At 41.5% G+C, this 18,664-nt stretch overlaps 1 protein-coding gene across 1 annotated transcript; it reads right to left on the reverse strand.

Moving 5' to 3' along the window:
• Positions 1 to 5,191: 5,191 nt before the first annotated feature.
• On the reverse strand, positions 5,192 to 16,996 carry zdhhc8a (zDHHC palmitoyltransferase 8a). The gene is made up of 10 exons (XM_076099239.1): positions 16,545 to 16,996; positions 9,155 to 9,276; positions 8,891 to 9,048; positions 8,246 to 8,418; positions 8,038 to 8,140; positions 7,760 to 7,851; positions 7,540 to 7,669; positions 7,326 to 7,440; positions 6,604 to 6,716; positions 5,192 to 6,484 (listed from the first exon to the last, which is right to left on the reverse strand). Exons 1-10 carry the CDS (start codon positions 16,646 to 16,648, stop codon positions 5,192 to 5,194), a joined length of 2,403 nt encoding a protein of 800 aa, XP_075955354.1. The 5' UTR covers positions 16,649 to 16,996.
• Between the last annotated feature and the right edge of the window lie 1,668 nt (positions 16,997 to 18,664).

The raw sequence follows: 18,664 nt of genomic DNA on the forward strand, positions 1-18,664 counted from the left end.
AAATGGCGCCATCACACAGAGTGCAAAATAGCAGTGGAAATACCAGAAAAGGTCACCAAATTCCACTTCAGAAGAGAAAGGGCAAGTTTAATTTCCATATTCAAATAGACAGAGGACATATATGTAATACCAATTTGCTTGATTAGATTGAATGAAAGGATCCAGTCAGATTGAGAGTTTGCCCTCAGACTATAAATGACAAAGCACCTGACGTCCTGACTTTCATCGACTTACTGCTGCACCCCCTTGGTGAGCTATATGAACAGCAATAGCTACAAGTCAGGACTGTCCATATAGAGGAACAAGTTCTCCTGAAGCGGCACTACAATGCATCCCTTCTCTGTGATTTGATAAATAATGTAAATAGTATAAAATAAGCAGCCTCTGAGGGGGAAAACCAGGGTGCTATTAATCCAACTCCTCTTTGTCAAGTGTGACTGCAGCAAGTGCTTAATCACACCAACAGGGAGCCCAGGGAGGGAGTGAAATGCATCAGTGGCACTGCAGCTGAAATGACAATCAGCCAGTTCAGCAATGCCTCTGATGATCAGGCATATCAATGAGCTGAGAGAAAGAGACACACACGCTGCTACAGAGAGAGTCAGTGGCACAAATGTAGGTCAATCTCCAGCATCTTTAGAAGTATCATGAAATATTTAGGTGACTTGGAGATTGATCCGAATGAAATCAACTCGAGTCAAGAGGTTATTATGAGTACATATTCCTCAGATGAATCCTCTTTTTTTATTGCTCTGTTTACCATAATATCATGCAGCTATGCAAGAAGAACCATGGCAACGCGGAATAATCTGTGATCCAGAGGCAGAACTGAAATACGATTGAACTATTGGACAGTAATCATTGATTGCTATGTTGATAAATGAATATTATTACCATTGTTAGGTTTAATTTGAGACAACACAAACCTTTTGGTGATCCCTATGTCTGAACTGAAGACCAAAGGTGATCAGAGGTTTGTAGCCACACATTAGCTTTAGGTAAAAGGATAAAGTATTTGCTTCAGTGTAATGTTTTTAAAGGCTTTAAAGGGTCAGTTAACCCAAATTACTAAAAGTTTAAAAAAATCTCAGTTTACAACCTTTGGTATCAAGTGATACTGATTTTCAGATATCTGTCTTGAACGTTTTTTAAAGCGTAACTTCACATTTTTTCAAGTTGCAGTATTTATTTCTTCCTGTCCACATGGCCATGAAGAGATCCGTAGTTTGTCCATGGTGGACAAAATCACAGTCCTCGTCTGTGTTCAAGTGGTTTTCTTTCTTTCTAATACGAAATCATATTATCTTACATTAAAAGATACAGTTTACAATGTTTACTGAGGTAATAAATGAAGTGAGGGTAATTTACTCATAGACTTCCATACAATCTGACTTCATTTTGTACCGGAGGAGTCGCCCCCTGCTGTTCAGTAGAGGGGATGCAGGTTTTTAAGACACTTCCGCATTGGTTTCACTCGGCCGAACCGGAGGTTTCCGCCTGATTTTACCACTTGAAGAGTTACATACAGGTGTAACTAATTACATTAATTATGACCCTGTTTAGTTTAAGCACAGTATATAACAGGGCCCTGGTATTGTGCATGCTGGCCCACTGGAATGACTATGACACACTAAATTTAATCGAACCAAGCTTGTTAAATGAGCCACCAAACACACATTCACAGGGGAAACATGCACGGCTAACGTCAGTTTAAAGACTAGTTAGCTAGCTAGTTGGCTGCTCAGCTACAACTCATTAAACACCTGAAAAACGTACCTGCAAATGTAGTTTTGGTCCACAAGACATATACGCTGTGGCCAAGAAGGTTGACTTTAGTTCAGTTTAGTTTTTGTTGTATTTGTTTTTGTTGTATTCATGTGTCTGGAAATAAAAGTTAAATATGTATCTCTTGTTCAGGTAACCTTCAGGGTTAACCAGTTGTCTCCAATCAACCACAGACACTGACCACCATTTCCATAAAAAGTTTTTTTTTCTTCATTTTTATTGCACAAAACTATAGGATGTATATGTATAGCCTTTTTTATTGTATTTTCATTTATTTATGTAAATAATGTTGGCATCAGTTTTGACTTTAAAAAATAATTACATTAAGAAATGTCTAATGTTTATAATGCAAAACTACCAGATGTTGTGATTTATATATCGGGCATTGCTAAAGTAGCATACTTCCAGCTTGAGACATATTTGAGACAAATGTAGAGTATGAGGCAAACAGTCTCTTCTAAAACGAATTTGATATGGTGGCAAATTGTTAAAAATAGCATGTAAGACGGAGGGCTTCTCAGACACTTTTGCACAGAATACTTTTGATCCAACGACCTGCAATTCCCTCATTGCACAGCAGCCTTATCATTACCGTCATTACCATTTTACCTCTGGCTCCAGGAACTAAGATGGATGAGGGGGAGGAAGGAGAGCAGCAAGAAAACAACAAGAAAGAGTGCAAGGAAGAAAAACAACAGAAGAACATCCCAAATGTCTATCCCGACATACAATCATTTCTACAGCACTAGCTTGTGCAAGAACAGGAAAAAGTCAAGCAGTGATTATATATGGATGTGAACACTGAATTGTAAAATGTTGGATTGTGTTGGATTTGAAATAAGAGAGTAATTTCAACAGTTCAGCACCAATACCTCCCTGAGACAAACAACAATAACTTCAACATTACAAGAGAATAATAAGAGACTCCAGAGCAAGAGACATAACAGTCTACGAGTTAAGAAAACACATTATAATCATGCTCTCATTCACAGTTTGCCAATCTATTTCCTGTTTTAAGATGCATGCACTGTGAGGACCGTTTTGGAAAAGTAACATTTTGGGAGGAAAACATTGTTTTGGAGGACTGAAACCAGGAGAAAAATATGTTTTTTGGCTTAATGTAGACATACATTCATCCACTCATGGAGAACGCTTGGAAGCCCCTTTTTTGGGAGGAGAAAAACTTCTCTCACATTCAGGTCGAGGAACGAGGAACATTTGCAAGGCCCAAAAACTGTTTCAGTGTAGGCCTATACATGTGAGCATGTGAAAAACTGGGAAGCTGTCCCTTTAACAAACAGGATACTTTTAATTCCAAATTGAAGTTGGATCCCACATGTAGTAATGAGAGATCAGGTGCTTCTCACGAGGTCTTTTTTAAAATAAAGACAGGTGTTGCAAATTGCTGTAGTCAATGATCGCAGTGGTTTGTGGTCGATGCTGCATACTTTCCCTGCAAAAAGAAAATGATAGATTAGAAATAAAACAACACTTAAAAAAATCCATTGAGCTCTGGCTCACATACTCGAGTAGAGGACGTCAACGACTCGTATGAATTGCAGCTTGTTTCCGTCCCTCTTGGTATCTAATGATGCTTTAAAGGCCCTGGTATTGTCCTCATCTCACTTCTCTGAATTACTCGTTTGCACAATCTTTTGAGTGAAAAGAATGTGTCGTGTAATCTGCAATCTTGTGAAACATTTTTGGCAAGAACAGCTGCTCCGATGAGTCCTGAACAATGTTGTTTACACTTCACTTGTTGCTCTCTGGCACTCTAACTGTGAGGCTTTTTTTTTTGTTCATGCGCCACATCTTTTGTTGTTGTCAGGTCTTAACTAAGCCTGTACAAGTGAGTTGTTTTTACATCCCAATTTACCATTCTGGTGTGAGATCTGTCAGTTATTCAGCTGCGTTGTAAATTTCTGCCAAAAAGTTGAAATTACTCAATCCTTTCATGCTTTCCTGTTGTCAAATCTTCACTTCCCACCTGCTAGGTTAAGTGCAACAATAACTCGCATGAAAAAGCTCCAACCTCAAAGTGTCAAGCCTCGTCATTTATTGCCAAAACAAAAATGTGTGATTGTCGATCACGGCTCAAGGTAATTAGAAATATTTCTGTCACAAAGCCCCTGAATGACTCACGAGCCTGTCGTTAGACTGAAGGCCAGCCAGAAGAGGAGACGTTTGAAGCGGTTTGAAAAAGAAAAACACAAAATGCAACCCTGCATTCCTCATCTGACCATGAAAAAATACTTCATACAGATGCTTTTCTTCTCTTGATTAAATTTAAAAAAGGTAGAACGAAGATGTATGCCTTATGCGGTTTTTATATTATTCTTGATTTTTCTTATTATTTTAATGTGAACTGCCTGCAGTGATAATAAACATTTGTGTGAAATGAACCTTTTGGAATATAGGTCTCACTATAGTGCCTCTCTGGTCTTTTCCATTACTTGCAACACGCTGTTTTCTGACATTTTAAACAAAAACAAACCAACCACCTTCTCAAACGGTTCACTAGAGGGTGCCATACACAAAATCAATGTAAAAACTGTCATTGCAGAACTAGTGAATCAATGCACCAGTGTTATATGTCATTATCATTCCCATTACAAGTCATAATTTCACCAGCAGTACTATCATCACTGCTCTACAAATGTATGCACTGCAACAGTTTTAAATGGAAGTGACAGAAAGTGCATTTAGACTATCTCCATAAAGCATGTCATCTTTTGAGTTATGAGCTGAAATGATCTTGGATTCGGGAAAGAAAATGTAGCGTAAGTATAGTATCTTTGAAGCAAGATTAATAACCGACAATAAAATGCTTTTTTTCTTTGGCTGCTTCGAACAGCTGGTGTTTTCAATATGTAAAGCCTCAGTCACAATTTCATCAAACTCCATTGTAGCCCTGCACAGGGGCCTTCATTGGTAGCCATTCACACAAGAAAATAACGGAAAAAACGGAAATGAAAATTACAAAATAAGTTTATTCATATAAACAACTACAAAATTCTATTAAAATGGGTATTTTGCAGCGGGAGAAATATTAAATGATATGGTATTACATCGTGTCACAAAAGCAATATCAAAACACATACAAACAGATAATAAGTTAAAATGTATTCTTCACATAGCTCTTCTGCTTTGACTGAGTTTATAGAGCTCGCTATGTCTGTAAGAGGAGGCACGACTATCCTGAGATTCACCGTTTTTCGGATTTGTCAAACTTGCATGACATTTTCAAGAATATTTCTAAGTTCATCCATTACTGTGTATTCTCCCTCCCACACAGTAAAGTCCCATATGGCCTCGTATTTACAAAGTATTTTGGAGCTGTGAAGACTGAGACTAACACTGCATAGATGATTCATTCACACCATCAGAGACATTGAGTATTTTTTTATTATTTCAGGGCTCCCAGGGTGACTGAGTCCTTCCCCTCAGAGGAGTATGGGAGCGAGGATCGTTTCGCGGTGGCATAGGAGGCGTACGAGAGGGCGGAGGAGGTGGAGGAGGAGGGTAAGCGAGGCAGAGTGGCTGTAGAGGAAGGGAGGGGTTGAGTCTGTCTGTCAGGATGGCAGTAAGCCGGAGAAGAAGACCTGCCTTTGCTTTGCAGGCTGCTGCTGCTGCTGCTCTGCAGAGGAGAGCTGGAGGTTTTCGGGCCTCGAGTCAGAGACGACGTGGAGGAGCTGGAGAGAGGTGAGGTCCTCATGCCATAACCGAGGATGCCTGTACTCATCAGGAACTCCCTGGAGCCGTAGGCTGGAGGAGTTGGTCCACGGGAGCCCGGAGGTCGGATGCTGTCTGGTGGTAGACTCCTCCTGCTGGGGATGTCATAGATCCCCACATCTGGGCCATACAGGGCCTGGGATCTGGCTTGGAGACGCAGCATCCTATCCCTCTCCTCCACCTCTCGTCTCTCGTGGATTGATGCCATGATGGTTTTTGAAAAGTCATAGCGTACAGCTGCAGACTTCTGAGGTGTCAAACCCTGTGGGCCAAGATCGCGAAGGCTGTCTCGTAGACTTTGAGAGGTCTTATCCCGCATCGTCAGACCTGGAGGGCTGAGGTCTCGTGATGTTACGCTTTGGGATGTGAGGTCTCTTGCCATCAGCCCTTGAAAACCCGGACAAGGGTCTCTTTGAGTGAAACCTTGGAAGGAAGGTGAGGGCTCCCTTGAGGTGCGGCCCTGCAGAGAAGGTGAGGGGTCCCGATGCTGAGGAGACTGTCTGGTGACGCCCATAAACACGGGACTGTAGCCGTGAGAAGGGGGCCGCTGCACCACAGACCCATCTATGCCCATAGCCAAAAAGTGAGAGTGGTAGCCGACTGGAGGAGCCCCTCTCTGAGCCAGGAACTGAGGCTCTGCAGGGTTAATGAGGTTATCATAAGTGAGGCTGCTGCTGCTGGGGTTGGCCAGCAGGCAGGAAGAGCTGATGGTCCCCGGTGAGGGATTGGACCCCAAACCGTCACCATGCATGGCAGGTAGCTGGGATTTGCTACCGTGGCGATTGCTGTGTTTGAGGGTGAGAGATCGGGTGTTGAGTGTCAGAGAGTTGAGCTGCAGCGAGCTGGAGATGGTGTTGGCCTGGACAGGAAGGCTGGCCTGCAGGCTGCCTCTCCCAGGGCTTTGTTTAGGGTCAGAGCGGACGTCAGGGCCTTTGTTGTTCCCTTGCTGCTCTGATGTCTTCAGCAACTAAACAACACAATAAAAACCAGACAGAAATGTCCGTCAGACAAGGATCAAAACCAGGACTTGGATAATGAGGCTCATGCCCCAACAATAAAACAAATTAATATCAGACTGAAAAGCACCTGCTCTGGAGGAATAGGTGACGATCGTCTTGATATGGCATCCAGGACAGGCCGGAGCTGTGGCACAGTGGGAATGGATACAGGAATGATAGTTTTGGTGTGCTGTCCCATCTCTGGAAAAGAAAACACTTTGTGGTTAAGGTACGGATTACAGACATTCTATATTTTTCTTACTGTGAACAAATTCCATGAGGAGACCAAAACCAATGTTGAATTATTTCGTTCCATTGGTCCCGACTGAAAATGTAAATCTTTAAAAGGCAAGTCACAAATATAAATTGACATTTTTTAAAAGAGACATTACTCAAATGGAGGAAATATTGCATTTGTTGGGGACTACTTTCAGCTGCAGTTCAACACTCATTTGGTGCACTAGTCAGTATGTAATTACAGCACCACGACATGTCTATGTGGGATCGACTCAAAATAAACTGCAGTGCCCTCATTGATAATGAAGGAACATGTCACCCAGTGCAACTGTGTGGCTCCTTGATAAGGCACAGAGCAATAAGTGCTATCCGGTTTTGGCTATACAGACAACACTTGTCTGTAGGATCATTGTCAACAACCACAAAAATCTCACCATCCATATCCTTTAATTGATTCTGCTATCTTATAGAATTAGATGTATCCTTGATGTTGCTGTATCTTTGTCACTATACAAGGATGTATACTGTATGAATATGTGGTTGGTTATATATACTGTATATGTGTCATCTTACCATCCATGACAGCCAGTTGGCTTTTCAGCTGGCCGTGATCTGGTTTTGGTGGCAGTGGTGGGGGAGTTTTCATTTGTTTGATGTCCGACAGCTCGACAGCTCCGGCTGACGTTCGCTGGAAGGAGAAAAAAAACAGAGACGCATGAGGGATCTGATCCCTTGACAACTGAGGTAACAATCCTTAGAATTTGGCATGTAATTTGTTTTTGCGTACTTTATTTTGGAGATCCTGACACTGTATCCCATTGTCCCTGACTTTCATTTGCCTCTGCCTGTCAATCTCTGGTCTAAGGAACGGAGGCTGAACGTGGATCACTGTTTTCTTACGGGGCCTCGCTGTGTACCTGGTGTCACATGACAAACAGGGTGTCAGCCAGTGAGATATAAGGCTTCCAAAAAAAAATGGTGGATTAGGAAGAGAAAATGTCTCTTACTTTGGAGAGATTGGGCTGCAAACCAGATACTCCAGGTTGTTGCAACAACCTCGCGTGAAAGGATTTACACCTCCATGGAACTTCCCAGTTACCTGTGGGATCATGAAGAGATTAAAGTACACCAGGATATAACTCATTATTGTACAGATGTAGAAAAAAAGAATACCAAATTTTAAAAAAGCATGTGTTAGGGAGATAATAATAGACAATATATCAAAATAACATAATTGTTAAGTCTTAAAGATCTACTTTATTGATTTCAATCAAATCAAACTGACCTGTTCATTGGTGGTGCGTCCTCTGGACACCAGGTAAAAGTGGAAACCAGTGAGACCCAGGACCGGGAGAAGAAACAGCCCTGATATACTGATCACTACCAAACTGCACACACTGTTAAGGAAAACTGCTTCCAATTAGTCTCAACTATAACGGTTTAATATGTTCACACGAAGAAACGCACAGATACACACGTGTGTATAAGGATACGTGACAGTGCAGTGCAGCTTCCATAATTCGTCCTTGTGGTGCAGGACATATATGAGTCCGAAGGTGAAGACGCCGATCATGTGAACCGTCAGCGACAACAGAAACAGGAAGAAGTAGCGGTAGTTTCGCCTCCCGATGCAGTTGTTCACCCAGGGACAGTGATGGTCAAAATCCTGAGGGGTAATTGTGGGAAAAGAGAACTCAAATTAAAGAGCCAGAAAAAAAAAAAGTGCATGACACACTGAGATAACAACTCATTTGCAGCATTGAAAATCAAGCATTTGTTGAAAACTGCTTTCTTAATACATTTAGTTTAATGCAGTCTGAACCCTTTTTCAAATTGTATTTCTACTGAGGCTACCAGGGATCTGAGAAAAGGATTAACCTGATTAATGAGATCTCTCTCCATCACACTCTGTCCATCATTCACGCTGCAGAAATCCCCTTTATTGACTTTCCCCACACGCAGTGCTACACTCATTCACAGCGCTATACTCACTTGTATCCCCCGATATGTCCATCCACGCTCTTATCACTCATTATCCCCATTTAAAGTGTTTAGTTTTCTCCCCTGAATGTAGTGTTTTCTTACTTAAAACTGCTAATGACACGTCTCTTCTCTTTAGATTTTGTGCATGCACTAACCTCCACACAGTGATCACAAACGCTGCAGTGGGAGCAGCGCGGAGGCCTGTAAAAATGACACGACGCACACCACTTCATCCGCACCTGGACGCCCTTCACATCCACATTCTTATACAGCGGAGCACGGAACTCATCATCCTTGTCCTCGTCCTCGTTGGCTGGGGAAACAAAAATGAATAATGAAACTGGTAAAAAAATAACACTCCCACGAATTAACAAAGACGAGTCTTCCGCTGTTCGCATAACATCACTTTGATTACTAACCCATTGGGAGAACACCAGCATCCATGAAGGTTGCCATGGTGAAGTTGGCCAGCACAAAAAGGAAGAAGATGGCACAGCATGGCGGCACAGCAGGGCAGATGTTTACAGCCAGCCACGGGCATCTAAATATACAAACACAGGAAGAAAAGGAAGAAAATGATAACACATTTCCTGTACATGAGTGTTTATGAGAAGCAGAATTCACGTTGTAAAATCAGAGGTTTTATACTTAAGTATCCATCCCTTGTGTTGAGTTAACACACAAATCAAGGCTCCAACAAAGATTTGAAGGGATAATCTTCATCCCATTTATTCTGTTGGGAGCACTGGATCCCAAAAGTAATTGTTCACAGTGGAAGATAAGCATGTGTGTGTGTGTGTGTGTGTGTCCAAACAGTGCCCACAACCAGGGATTCAATGATGGGGTTTCTCCCACAACCTGCAGGCACGCACCTTTCTGATCCGTGTCACACAATGAGGCAGATCTGGACACTTCAGGGCTGCAACTAACTATCAATTAATTATTTAATCTGTAAAATGTCAGATAATAGTAAAAGATGCCCATCATATGCTCCTCATTCCCAATGTGGTGTTGTCAAATTGCTTGTTTTATCCAACAAACTGTCCCAAACCCAAATATATTCAGTTTACAAATGATACGTAAAACAGACGAAAGATGCAAATCTTCACATTTAAGAAGCTTGAATCAGCAAATATCTGGAATTTTCCCTCATAAATGACTCGAACTACTCAATTAAAATGCTGTAAATGTATTTTCATCTTCATATATCATTCAAAAAGCTGACAAAAGACAGGGACTGTCTGGTGGTGGTTTAGGATTACAGTCTTGTTGTATTACTGTTGTGTTGTGAAAAGCCTTTCAAAATTCTGTTTGTGTAGAGCTGAATCAATTGATTAGTCAAAGCAAAAACAACATTTACCTGTAGCAGCTTGAAAAATGTTAGAATTTGCTGCTTTTCTCTGTTTGTTAACATGTTAACGGAATATCTGTGGATTTTGGGACATTTATAGACAAGATAACTAATTGATTAATTGAGAAAGTAATAAGCAGATTAATCAATAATGAAAATAATCGTTAATTCTTGTAGCCCTAGGTTCACAAGAATTGCAAAAAAGAATCAGTTTGAATAAAGTTTGCACATCATCACTGCACTGACAATAAAAAGCAGTCAGATAGTCATAATTAAAGATGTCCAGCAAAAGCAAACGTTAATCTGAATGAGCAAGAAGACGAAAGAAAGATGATTAATTCAAAACTGTGGAATTGGTGTCAAATTAAATTTAGATGATTCTAAACTAATAAACTATATATGTGAAACTATTGTTTTTTTCCCACAGTATCGAGAGTGTTCCGTCTTTCTAATTGGCCTAAAATCCGAGAGAACAATCGTGTAACTCTTCCTCAGACTCGGTGTGTGTGGACGTGCTAAATTATAGTGAACTGAATACTGCGAGTATGATTATATCTCTTCTGTGTGAGATTAGAGGGAGGGACAGTGTAATCAGGTTACAAAGGAAAAGAGTCACTGGATTATATTAACAGTGTTTGATTGAACATCACATGTTTAACCTACATAGATACTGTATGGGAATGTTCTATTTGAATGATCACATTTTACAGTTTCGGTACGGTCTCAATATAGGTAAAGAAAAACAATAATCATGTACCATATGGCACCAGTATAACCAGGGTCTGCTTCTATTTTTCATGCCTTATTTCATGCAGCTATGACTCCGTGGCAAAGTAAACCGTGAACACAAATGAGTGATGAAACAAAAAGTATTATCGAAAGTGAAAAGACTGCGAAAATTAAGAGTCATCTGCCTCAATTATGCACTTCATCCCAGTGAGGCTCCAATCCCCAAACCCCCCCCCCGGCTGGTTTCAGGCTGTGGGGGAGGGGTCCACCCCCTCGAGAGGAACGCCTGCTGATGCCATGCCAGCTGCAAACCCAGTAATCCCTGGATTATGATCTCTGGATTATAGACCATTTCTGTCCGACCAGTGCATTGTGGATTCCTCACATTAGATGCTAAACATACAGACTGTGCAGTCACCATATATCACACTTTACATTACTATACACTGGATATCATGACAGAAATCCAAACCATTCACTACTGGTAGCCCATACCTTCAGATGACTCCCTCTGAGAACAGATAATGAGAATAAAAAATGGAAATAGGACAAGAATTTCTTTGTAGACTTGGAACAAATTTAGCATAAGGAAATGATGAGGAGGCCGTGAATATATGAGAAAAAGATTAAGGAGCCCTCCCCCCTCTCCCGAGGATGTGTGTCAAAGTTGTTCTCACTTGACATGGTCGTGTTTGACATGTGATTAAACTATCGTAGCTGATCAGAATCATTAATCTGTGTAACTCGAGCTGGTTCGTTAAAACACTCCTCTCATTATTCTACAAAAGATCTAAATAATAAATCATCACCCCGAGTCTATGAAATAAGATTGTTATTCCTCTTTCTCCTCTCCAGATAAGACGGATAGATTACAAAAGTCAATGCATTCACCAAATTAGTTTACAGCTTTGGTACATTTCTCGAATCAGTCTCTCAAAAGTAAATATTTATGTCAATAAACATGCCAGTGCCCTGAGAATAAGAAGATAGTCAAAATGCTTAGCCGTGTTGTCAATAAATGACAAGGACTGATAATACACATGGCTGCCCTTTTTCTGTTGCTTGTATGAATTCCAATAGTACAAAGTCACACACTGCTGTATGCGGGAGATTGATTGCAAGAGATTGACAGGATTCACCTTTACAGACTGTTTTAAACCACTGCTTGGCACAAAGGAAAAACAGGAAAAAAAGAGAAATGTAAACATTGGAAACGCCACTTAGACAAAACTGTAGATGTAACCGTACAGTTAGAGATGGTTAATCATTGGTTCACCTGAGAACAACTCATCAATTTAGGTCACATATAAAATATTATGACAGCTGGTTCAACCATTTTGCATGAAACGACTTACGCAATGAGCGAATGCCTCGATGATTTGGAGGGTTAGACTATTCAACAGAGAACCGGTGTAATACATTTTTATCAGCATGACATAAGCAATTGACATTGTAGGAACCGGCAGACAATCGTACATAATCATTTGTGCGAATGTGCCAAGGCCTTTGCAATTTGTTCAAAAGAATGAAAATGCGCTGCACGTGATGTGGAGGTTGAACAAGGGACTGAAAGAAAAACGGTATTATAACAAATGCAATCTGCTACAAATAAATGACAGGGCTGCAAAATGAAACACTGAAGGTGAACTGGGAGCCTGTAAAAATTCATCTGATTGATTTTTTTGTGGACCGGATTACAGCATGGACGCCTCTGTGTGGACGGTGGGCCTCCATCATCGGCCTGAGGCCATCTGGACCGCAGGGAGGGACAGTTCATTACACTGCAGCGCGGCAAAGACAAGCCCCACCTAATGAAAACAGCCCCGGCAGAGCTGTATTAAATCACACAGAACAGTAAGCTGCTCTCGCAATCTGCACGCCGCCCTCATCCTCATAGTGGGTCAGTGGCACAGCAGACGACCTGCACAGTTGGTCAAGTGACAAGTTCCCTACCGCCGTTAGCCAGCGCTCCTTTAGTGAAATAATATCACAGGTTACATAGGTTACGTCACCGCCGTGTGATCAGTCAGATGTGTAGACGACACGACAGTACAGGAAGCAGTTGGGTTGAATCAATTCCCACAGACTGTGCAATAAATCTCCTCCTAGCGTGCACTCAAGTGTCATCGGTTCAACCTTTCTCACGTGATCCGTGACTTGTGTTTGTCATCCGCGTTTCATTATTATCAACGTTCTCACTGTGCACCATCATATCGACTTTAGCAGCGTTACTGTACAGAAAATGAGTACAACGATAAAGTATCTGCTCATTTGGTTACTATACGAACACTTTTGCCTTCTTGCAAATGAAGAGTTGAATTCATAAGCTAACTGAATTGAATGCACTCAAGGGTTTTGCCGCCGAAGCCTTACTTCATCTAGTATGATCTGTTAGCAAATGTTAGCAAAACTTTAGACAGATAACGCGGTGTTGCTAGCATTAGTCAGTCCATTGATTCAATGACTCTTCTCTATCTGTGCTGTTAATGTGTGTATATATACTTTCTTATATACAGTCTATGGTATATGCAGTATTAGCATTTAGCAATTTGTAATTGCAATTTGAAGCCACAGCGGCCGGTGTTCAGTAAAGGCTACATAGTCTCGCTTCAAGCGTTTTAACTTAAACTGCAACTGTGGTACAATATTTCACATGCAAAGAACGACATTCTAACCTGTCGGCAGTTTTCATACTTCTCTTCAGAAGATGTTGCCTTTTCTAGTTTCAACACGTCAGTATTCTGAACGGTTTTACTCGGTAGATAAGCAAGATTTTCAAATCCGGGCAGAGTGAACCATAGCTTAATTATCAAGGGACGTTTTTCTGCAGCCTTTGTGGGGCGTAGGCGACCAGCTTGAGTTTAACAATGCACAAAACATTAAAGCACTAACCCAAACAACAGTTCATGGTCAGAGGAACAAAAGCAGGAAACCGGTAACTGATGAGTTTTATCAGACGAAGGGAAACAAAACAGCCTCCAGAATAAAGGTCGGAGTGGAAACAGAAATGGAAGCATGCATTAGTAATGCACACACACACACACACACACACACACACACACACACACACACACACACACACACACGGTTTATGCTTAAATCTGAGGGTGAAAGTTGTATCATCAATATAAAAAGTGACAAAACAAAAGCCCACAAGGCCTGACTGGATGGCATTCACTTGTGTTTCCATGATTCACAGTAACCAGAGAAAAGGCCAAGGTGATGTTATGGCAGATGACAAGCGTTGTCCCTTTGACTCAGTGTTACCCAGGCGGGGCTGAACAGAGTGTGGCACCTGTCCATCTCTGCTTTTATAGTGAGGAAGGGAGTCACTCCAGCTGCAGCTGCTGACTTAGCAGACGCCAAGGACATCAAACGAGTTATTGGTCAAACATGGCAGTCGACGGCGCTTCTGCCCATTTTCAGCTAGATGCTGATATGAACGGCCTTTAGGTCTACTGTACGTACTTCTAGATTATAAGGGCAAAAGATGCTTGTAGGGACTCACTGGTCAGTCAGACAGTGAGGTTTTCTTTACTTATACGTTGATGGGGTTTCAACTAGAACATGTTTACATGCTTTAATGTCTCATACTGTTTGTCTAAATATACCTGTTTCTACCCTCTGTCTGAAACTCTGTGTTTTAGCGCCAAGCCCAGTCTATGGGAAATGATGGCGCACTTATCTAAAGGTAGTTCTCAAGCCGCAGTTTGGAGGTATTCGGATTAGGGGGCGGTTTATTCTTAGGTGTCAGCATGTGACATAGGACGGGGGGGAGGCTAATCGGAATGTCTTGTTGAATCACATGTTTCTGATAGGCAGCCCACAAAAGAACTGACTGGGTTGTCTTACTCATAGTTTGTGGGTTGGTAGGCGCTCCGGGTACCCAAATGTATGCACACAAGCACTGGAAATGGTGATTCTTTTCAGCCATGAGCTCTATTCTACTGGGCTGTTAATGAAAGAGTTTTAGGTTATCAGGTCATTTCAGCTAAAATGCAACCCTGGTCTCATGAGAAGCAGCAGATTCATCAGTTGTTCGTTCAATCATTCGCAGCGTCCTGGTTTTGCTGGTTTAGCAATGCGGTCCCAATTAAGCAGTCTCTTCTCAATCTCTCACGTCAACAGGTCATTGATTTTTCCTTTTCTTTCACAGAGTAGACGGGGTTCATCGGGGGTTTCTCTCCCTTTTCTGGCCCGTGAGCCCGTCTTTTCATCCCAAAGGCCTCATGATGACTTCAGCATTTAGACAGCTGTGAATTAAGAGTTAATGTGTTTGTATACTATGGAGAGAGCTCCAAATGGATTAAAGTCATTTCACATTTTAGAAATAATGATGTAGATCAATACCTAACCTACAACCACTTCTTTACAAAACACCTCAACGTAGAGAAACATTTTAGATATACTTCTCCCATGGTATGGTATAATCATACCTTATAAACTAAAGACTAGATACAATTTCACTTAAAACATGTTTCAATAAACTAGGGCTCATATTTCTGCTTTTATTTATAACTCTCAGCTTTTTTTTGTCACTAAAGAAATGAAAGAGGAAATAAGGTAAATGTAATAGAAACAATTGAAACTGCTGAATGAATGTGTATTTATAATGAAAGTCAGTGAAGTAAATATCACATATCAAAGATCACAGACTCCATTTTCCCAGATGGGGGGAGGGGGGGGGGATCACATGGCATTCGCAAGAGGACCCTAATCCCCTACGCCCAATCTGGTGTCAGAATTCCAGTGGAAACGGTGCGCTGCTGGAGAATTCAGGAGAAACTAGGACAGATATGGCTACGGAGGTCATGGGTCAGCTGACAGACATAGAGCTGATTAGGTGGGAGCCTTGAAACTGTAAGTCAACACTGCATATCAGAGTGGTTTTTAATATCTGACACTGGTCTGCTTGTTTGTTTGTTTGTTTTCTTTGTGCTTCTTAATGTAAAGCCTTTAAGATATGTTGATAAATCTGACATGCCTACAGTCGTCATTCAAATTGGATTCCAGCGTATTATGGGATATTATATTTCATTTTTTTCCTGCATACCAGCGTTGGCTTGAGTGCAGTCATTTCAGCCTCCCACTAGTTCCTCACAAATAGGTCAAAACAAGGAGGCTAAAATTAACCATTTCAACACTTTTCACCAACAGGTTGTCTGATCTCGACACAAAGAGTGTGTATTTGATTTCTTCCAGCTATAAATTAAGACACACGTGGGTCATAATGACACTTTGACACGTTGATTGTGGGTGGCTTATCCCCTAAACTGTGCTTACTCTTAGTCCTTAGGGTGCCCTGGGCAGGCACCCAGGCTAGTCCACACTGAGAGCCAACCAGGTCAGATGTTAGCCACCCCGGGTGGGTCAGCCAGCAGGGTGAAGTCAGTGGAAAAGAAGACTACACGGTGCTCTTTTTGTACATTTGTCCTTCAAATAACGGTTTAAGCAGCTTTTTAGAAATTGAAAAATCAACTAAAAGTGAAAAAAAACAGAAGTTATATTACAATATTCATGTTAATGACAACCAAGAGAGGGAGAGGGGGCCAAAATTATTCATTTTGCTCATGCAAACATTCAGAGGAAAGAACAGGCTACCTGATGCATGGCGGATGAGATGAGGGATGGGGGTCTGGATGATTTTGATTTTTTTCTGGAGCAAAACCAACAGGGCATGTCACCAACTTTTTCCCTTTTTTTTTTTTTTTTGAAGGGTTGGCACTTACGTGAAGACGAAGAACAGGGAGGTGGAGCCGACCAGAAGGAAGGCGGCCGTGCACACCGGGATGAAGGCGCCGGCTTTCAGTGAGTCGGCGCCGCTGACGGGCATCCTGTTCTCTCCGCGCGCATCAGAGTCTCATAACGAAAGCGACCGCAAAGACACCGCGCGCGAGTAGCTACCTGTCTGTGTGCGTGTCCCCTCTTTTCGGACTAAGCCCCGCATCAACCTCAGAGCGCTGGAAAATGAAAATCATAGTCAAAAGGGAGGCGGAAAAAAAATAAAAAATCCTGAAAGCCAAAGCCCGCAGCGGCAGAGCTCAGTCCCGCACACCCCCGTCCTGTCCGTCTGTCCCGCAGCAGCAGCAGCAGCAGCGCACAGATGCCTCTCTGGTTTATCCTAAAAGGTGGAGCTTTTACTCTTGAATCACGTGGAGCACTACTACACTAAACTGAGACCCCCCCCCCCACACACACAGCTTATCTCTCCTTCTAAAGAATTAAAATGGTCAGCCATGTCCATTGTTGTCCATTATAGCAAGACATTAATACATATGGTAATCCAAAAATAATCTGATTATCAGTATCAGATCACCTATTTTAAAAGAAAAAACTCTCGTATTTTCATCTCAAATCTCCACATATTGGTTTTTAATTTCAGGTACAATTTCCTTTAAAATGTTGTAACTCATGGCTTTATTAGTGGTTAATGGGTGACATAAAATATTAGGTTAATTAAACCACACCTGCATGATTTTTTTCTTATTATTTCACCTGCATAAGCTCATCTATCGTATTCGCATTAAACACATATGAAAGCAGAAAGCCACAACATCAAATTTGAAGATATATTTAGTCTGCTGCATGGTGACGACTGCCTCTTTGTATATCGCATTTTAACATTAATTAGAGAAAAAACTATATTTGACCCCAGGTTAGTGAGAACCCCGTGACACTAGTCATTGCTGACAATGCTCAATTGCTGACAATGCTGCAATTGAGCAGTATAAGTATTGGGAGTATACGAATGGACAATAAATTAAATTGGAGTGCCCAAGTTGATTAAAAAAAGCATCATTATTTATGGTACGGCATCCTCACAGTCTAGTTAAAATTGAGAATCAACAACATGGTGAAAGCAGCAATGACAGTGATGGGACATATAGACTCTCCGTCCCTTCACACCATATATGTTGTCTGTTATTACATGCAGGCAGATGTTACAGAGCCAGTAAATGGAACGCTTTCTTTCCTCCCAATGTTTATAATTCTGTATAATGTCTTAATGACATATACGATTGTCTTTTTTTATAATGCCTATGTATTTATATATATATAGCTATTCTCTCATGGCATGGGCAATATTTGACATGTTTTACTACTGCGCCTTTGGTGTATCACTGCAATTACCATGTTGGCTATGAATTGTTTTCAGCTGAATGTAGCTGTGTGCAGCACTACTGCCCAAGAAAAAGGAGTCAATCAGATGAGAAAAGCACAAATGTATGTCGCCACCAGGGCGTTAAATCAAGTGCTGCTGTGTGGAGAAATAATGGGGCGATGAGTTCATTTTTCACACACAAAAAAATAAAAAAATTGAGTTAAAATTAAAATCCCATCTGCATGCAGAAAGTCCACTCCGTTTTGTCATATTTTGCAAAGAGGGATAAACTTAACTGCACAGGAGCGCATGAATAACAATGGTGCAATGATGAAATTGGGCGTAATCTCCTTCAAGATATCCTGAGTGGAAACCAATGAGTCTTTATGAACTGAAGTAACATTTTGTTTGAAAATCATCAGAGGACTCTGAGCTTTAACCGGTGGCTCTCCAGGGACTCTCAAGAGTTGCTCCGTCAGATAACACACGATAGTCTATTTGAAGTCAGGGGAAGCTCCATGGGAGGGCCCCTCATTGGAAAGATACACCTCCAACTCAGCGCGACTGCATGATGAAGGCTCCCTGAGGAAAAAGAAAATAGTGAGACTATTAATACTCTACAGTGTGATTGGGTCCGGCCTCTCACCCTCCTCTACGCCCAAAGACATCCCACAAAACAAGCTCTGGAAACTGCGAGACCAGTATAGTGACAAACAACTGGAAGTCGTCCCCTGATCTTGTGAAACG

The sequence above is a fragment of the Anarhichas minor genome, unplaced genomic scaffold (assembly GCF_050575085.1).
Source record: "Anarhichas minor isolate MPS153535 unplaced genomic scaffold, ASM5057508v1 ptg000002l, whole genome shotgun sequence".
NCBI lineage: Eukaryota > Metazoa > Chordata > Actinopteri > Perciformes > Anarhichadidae > Anarhichas > Anarhichas minor.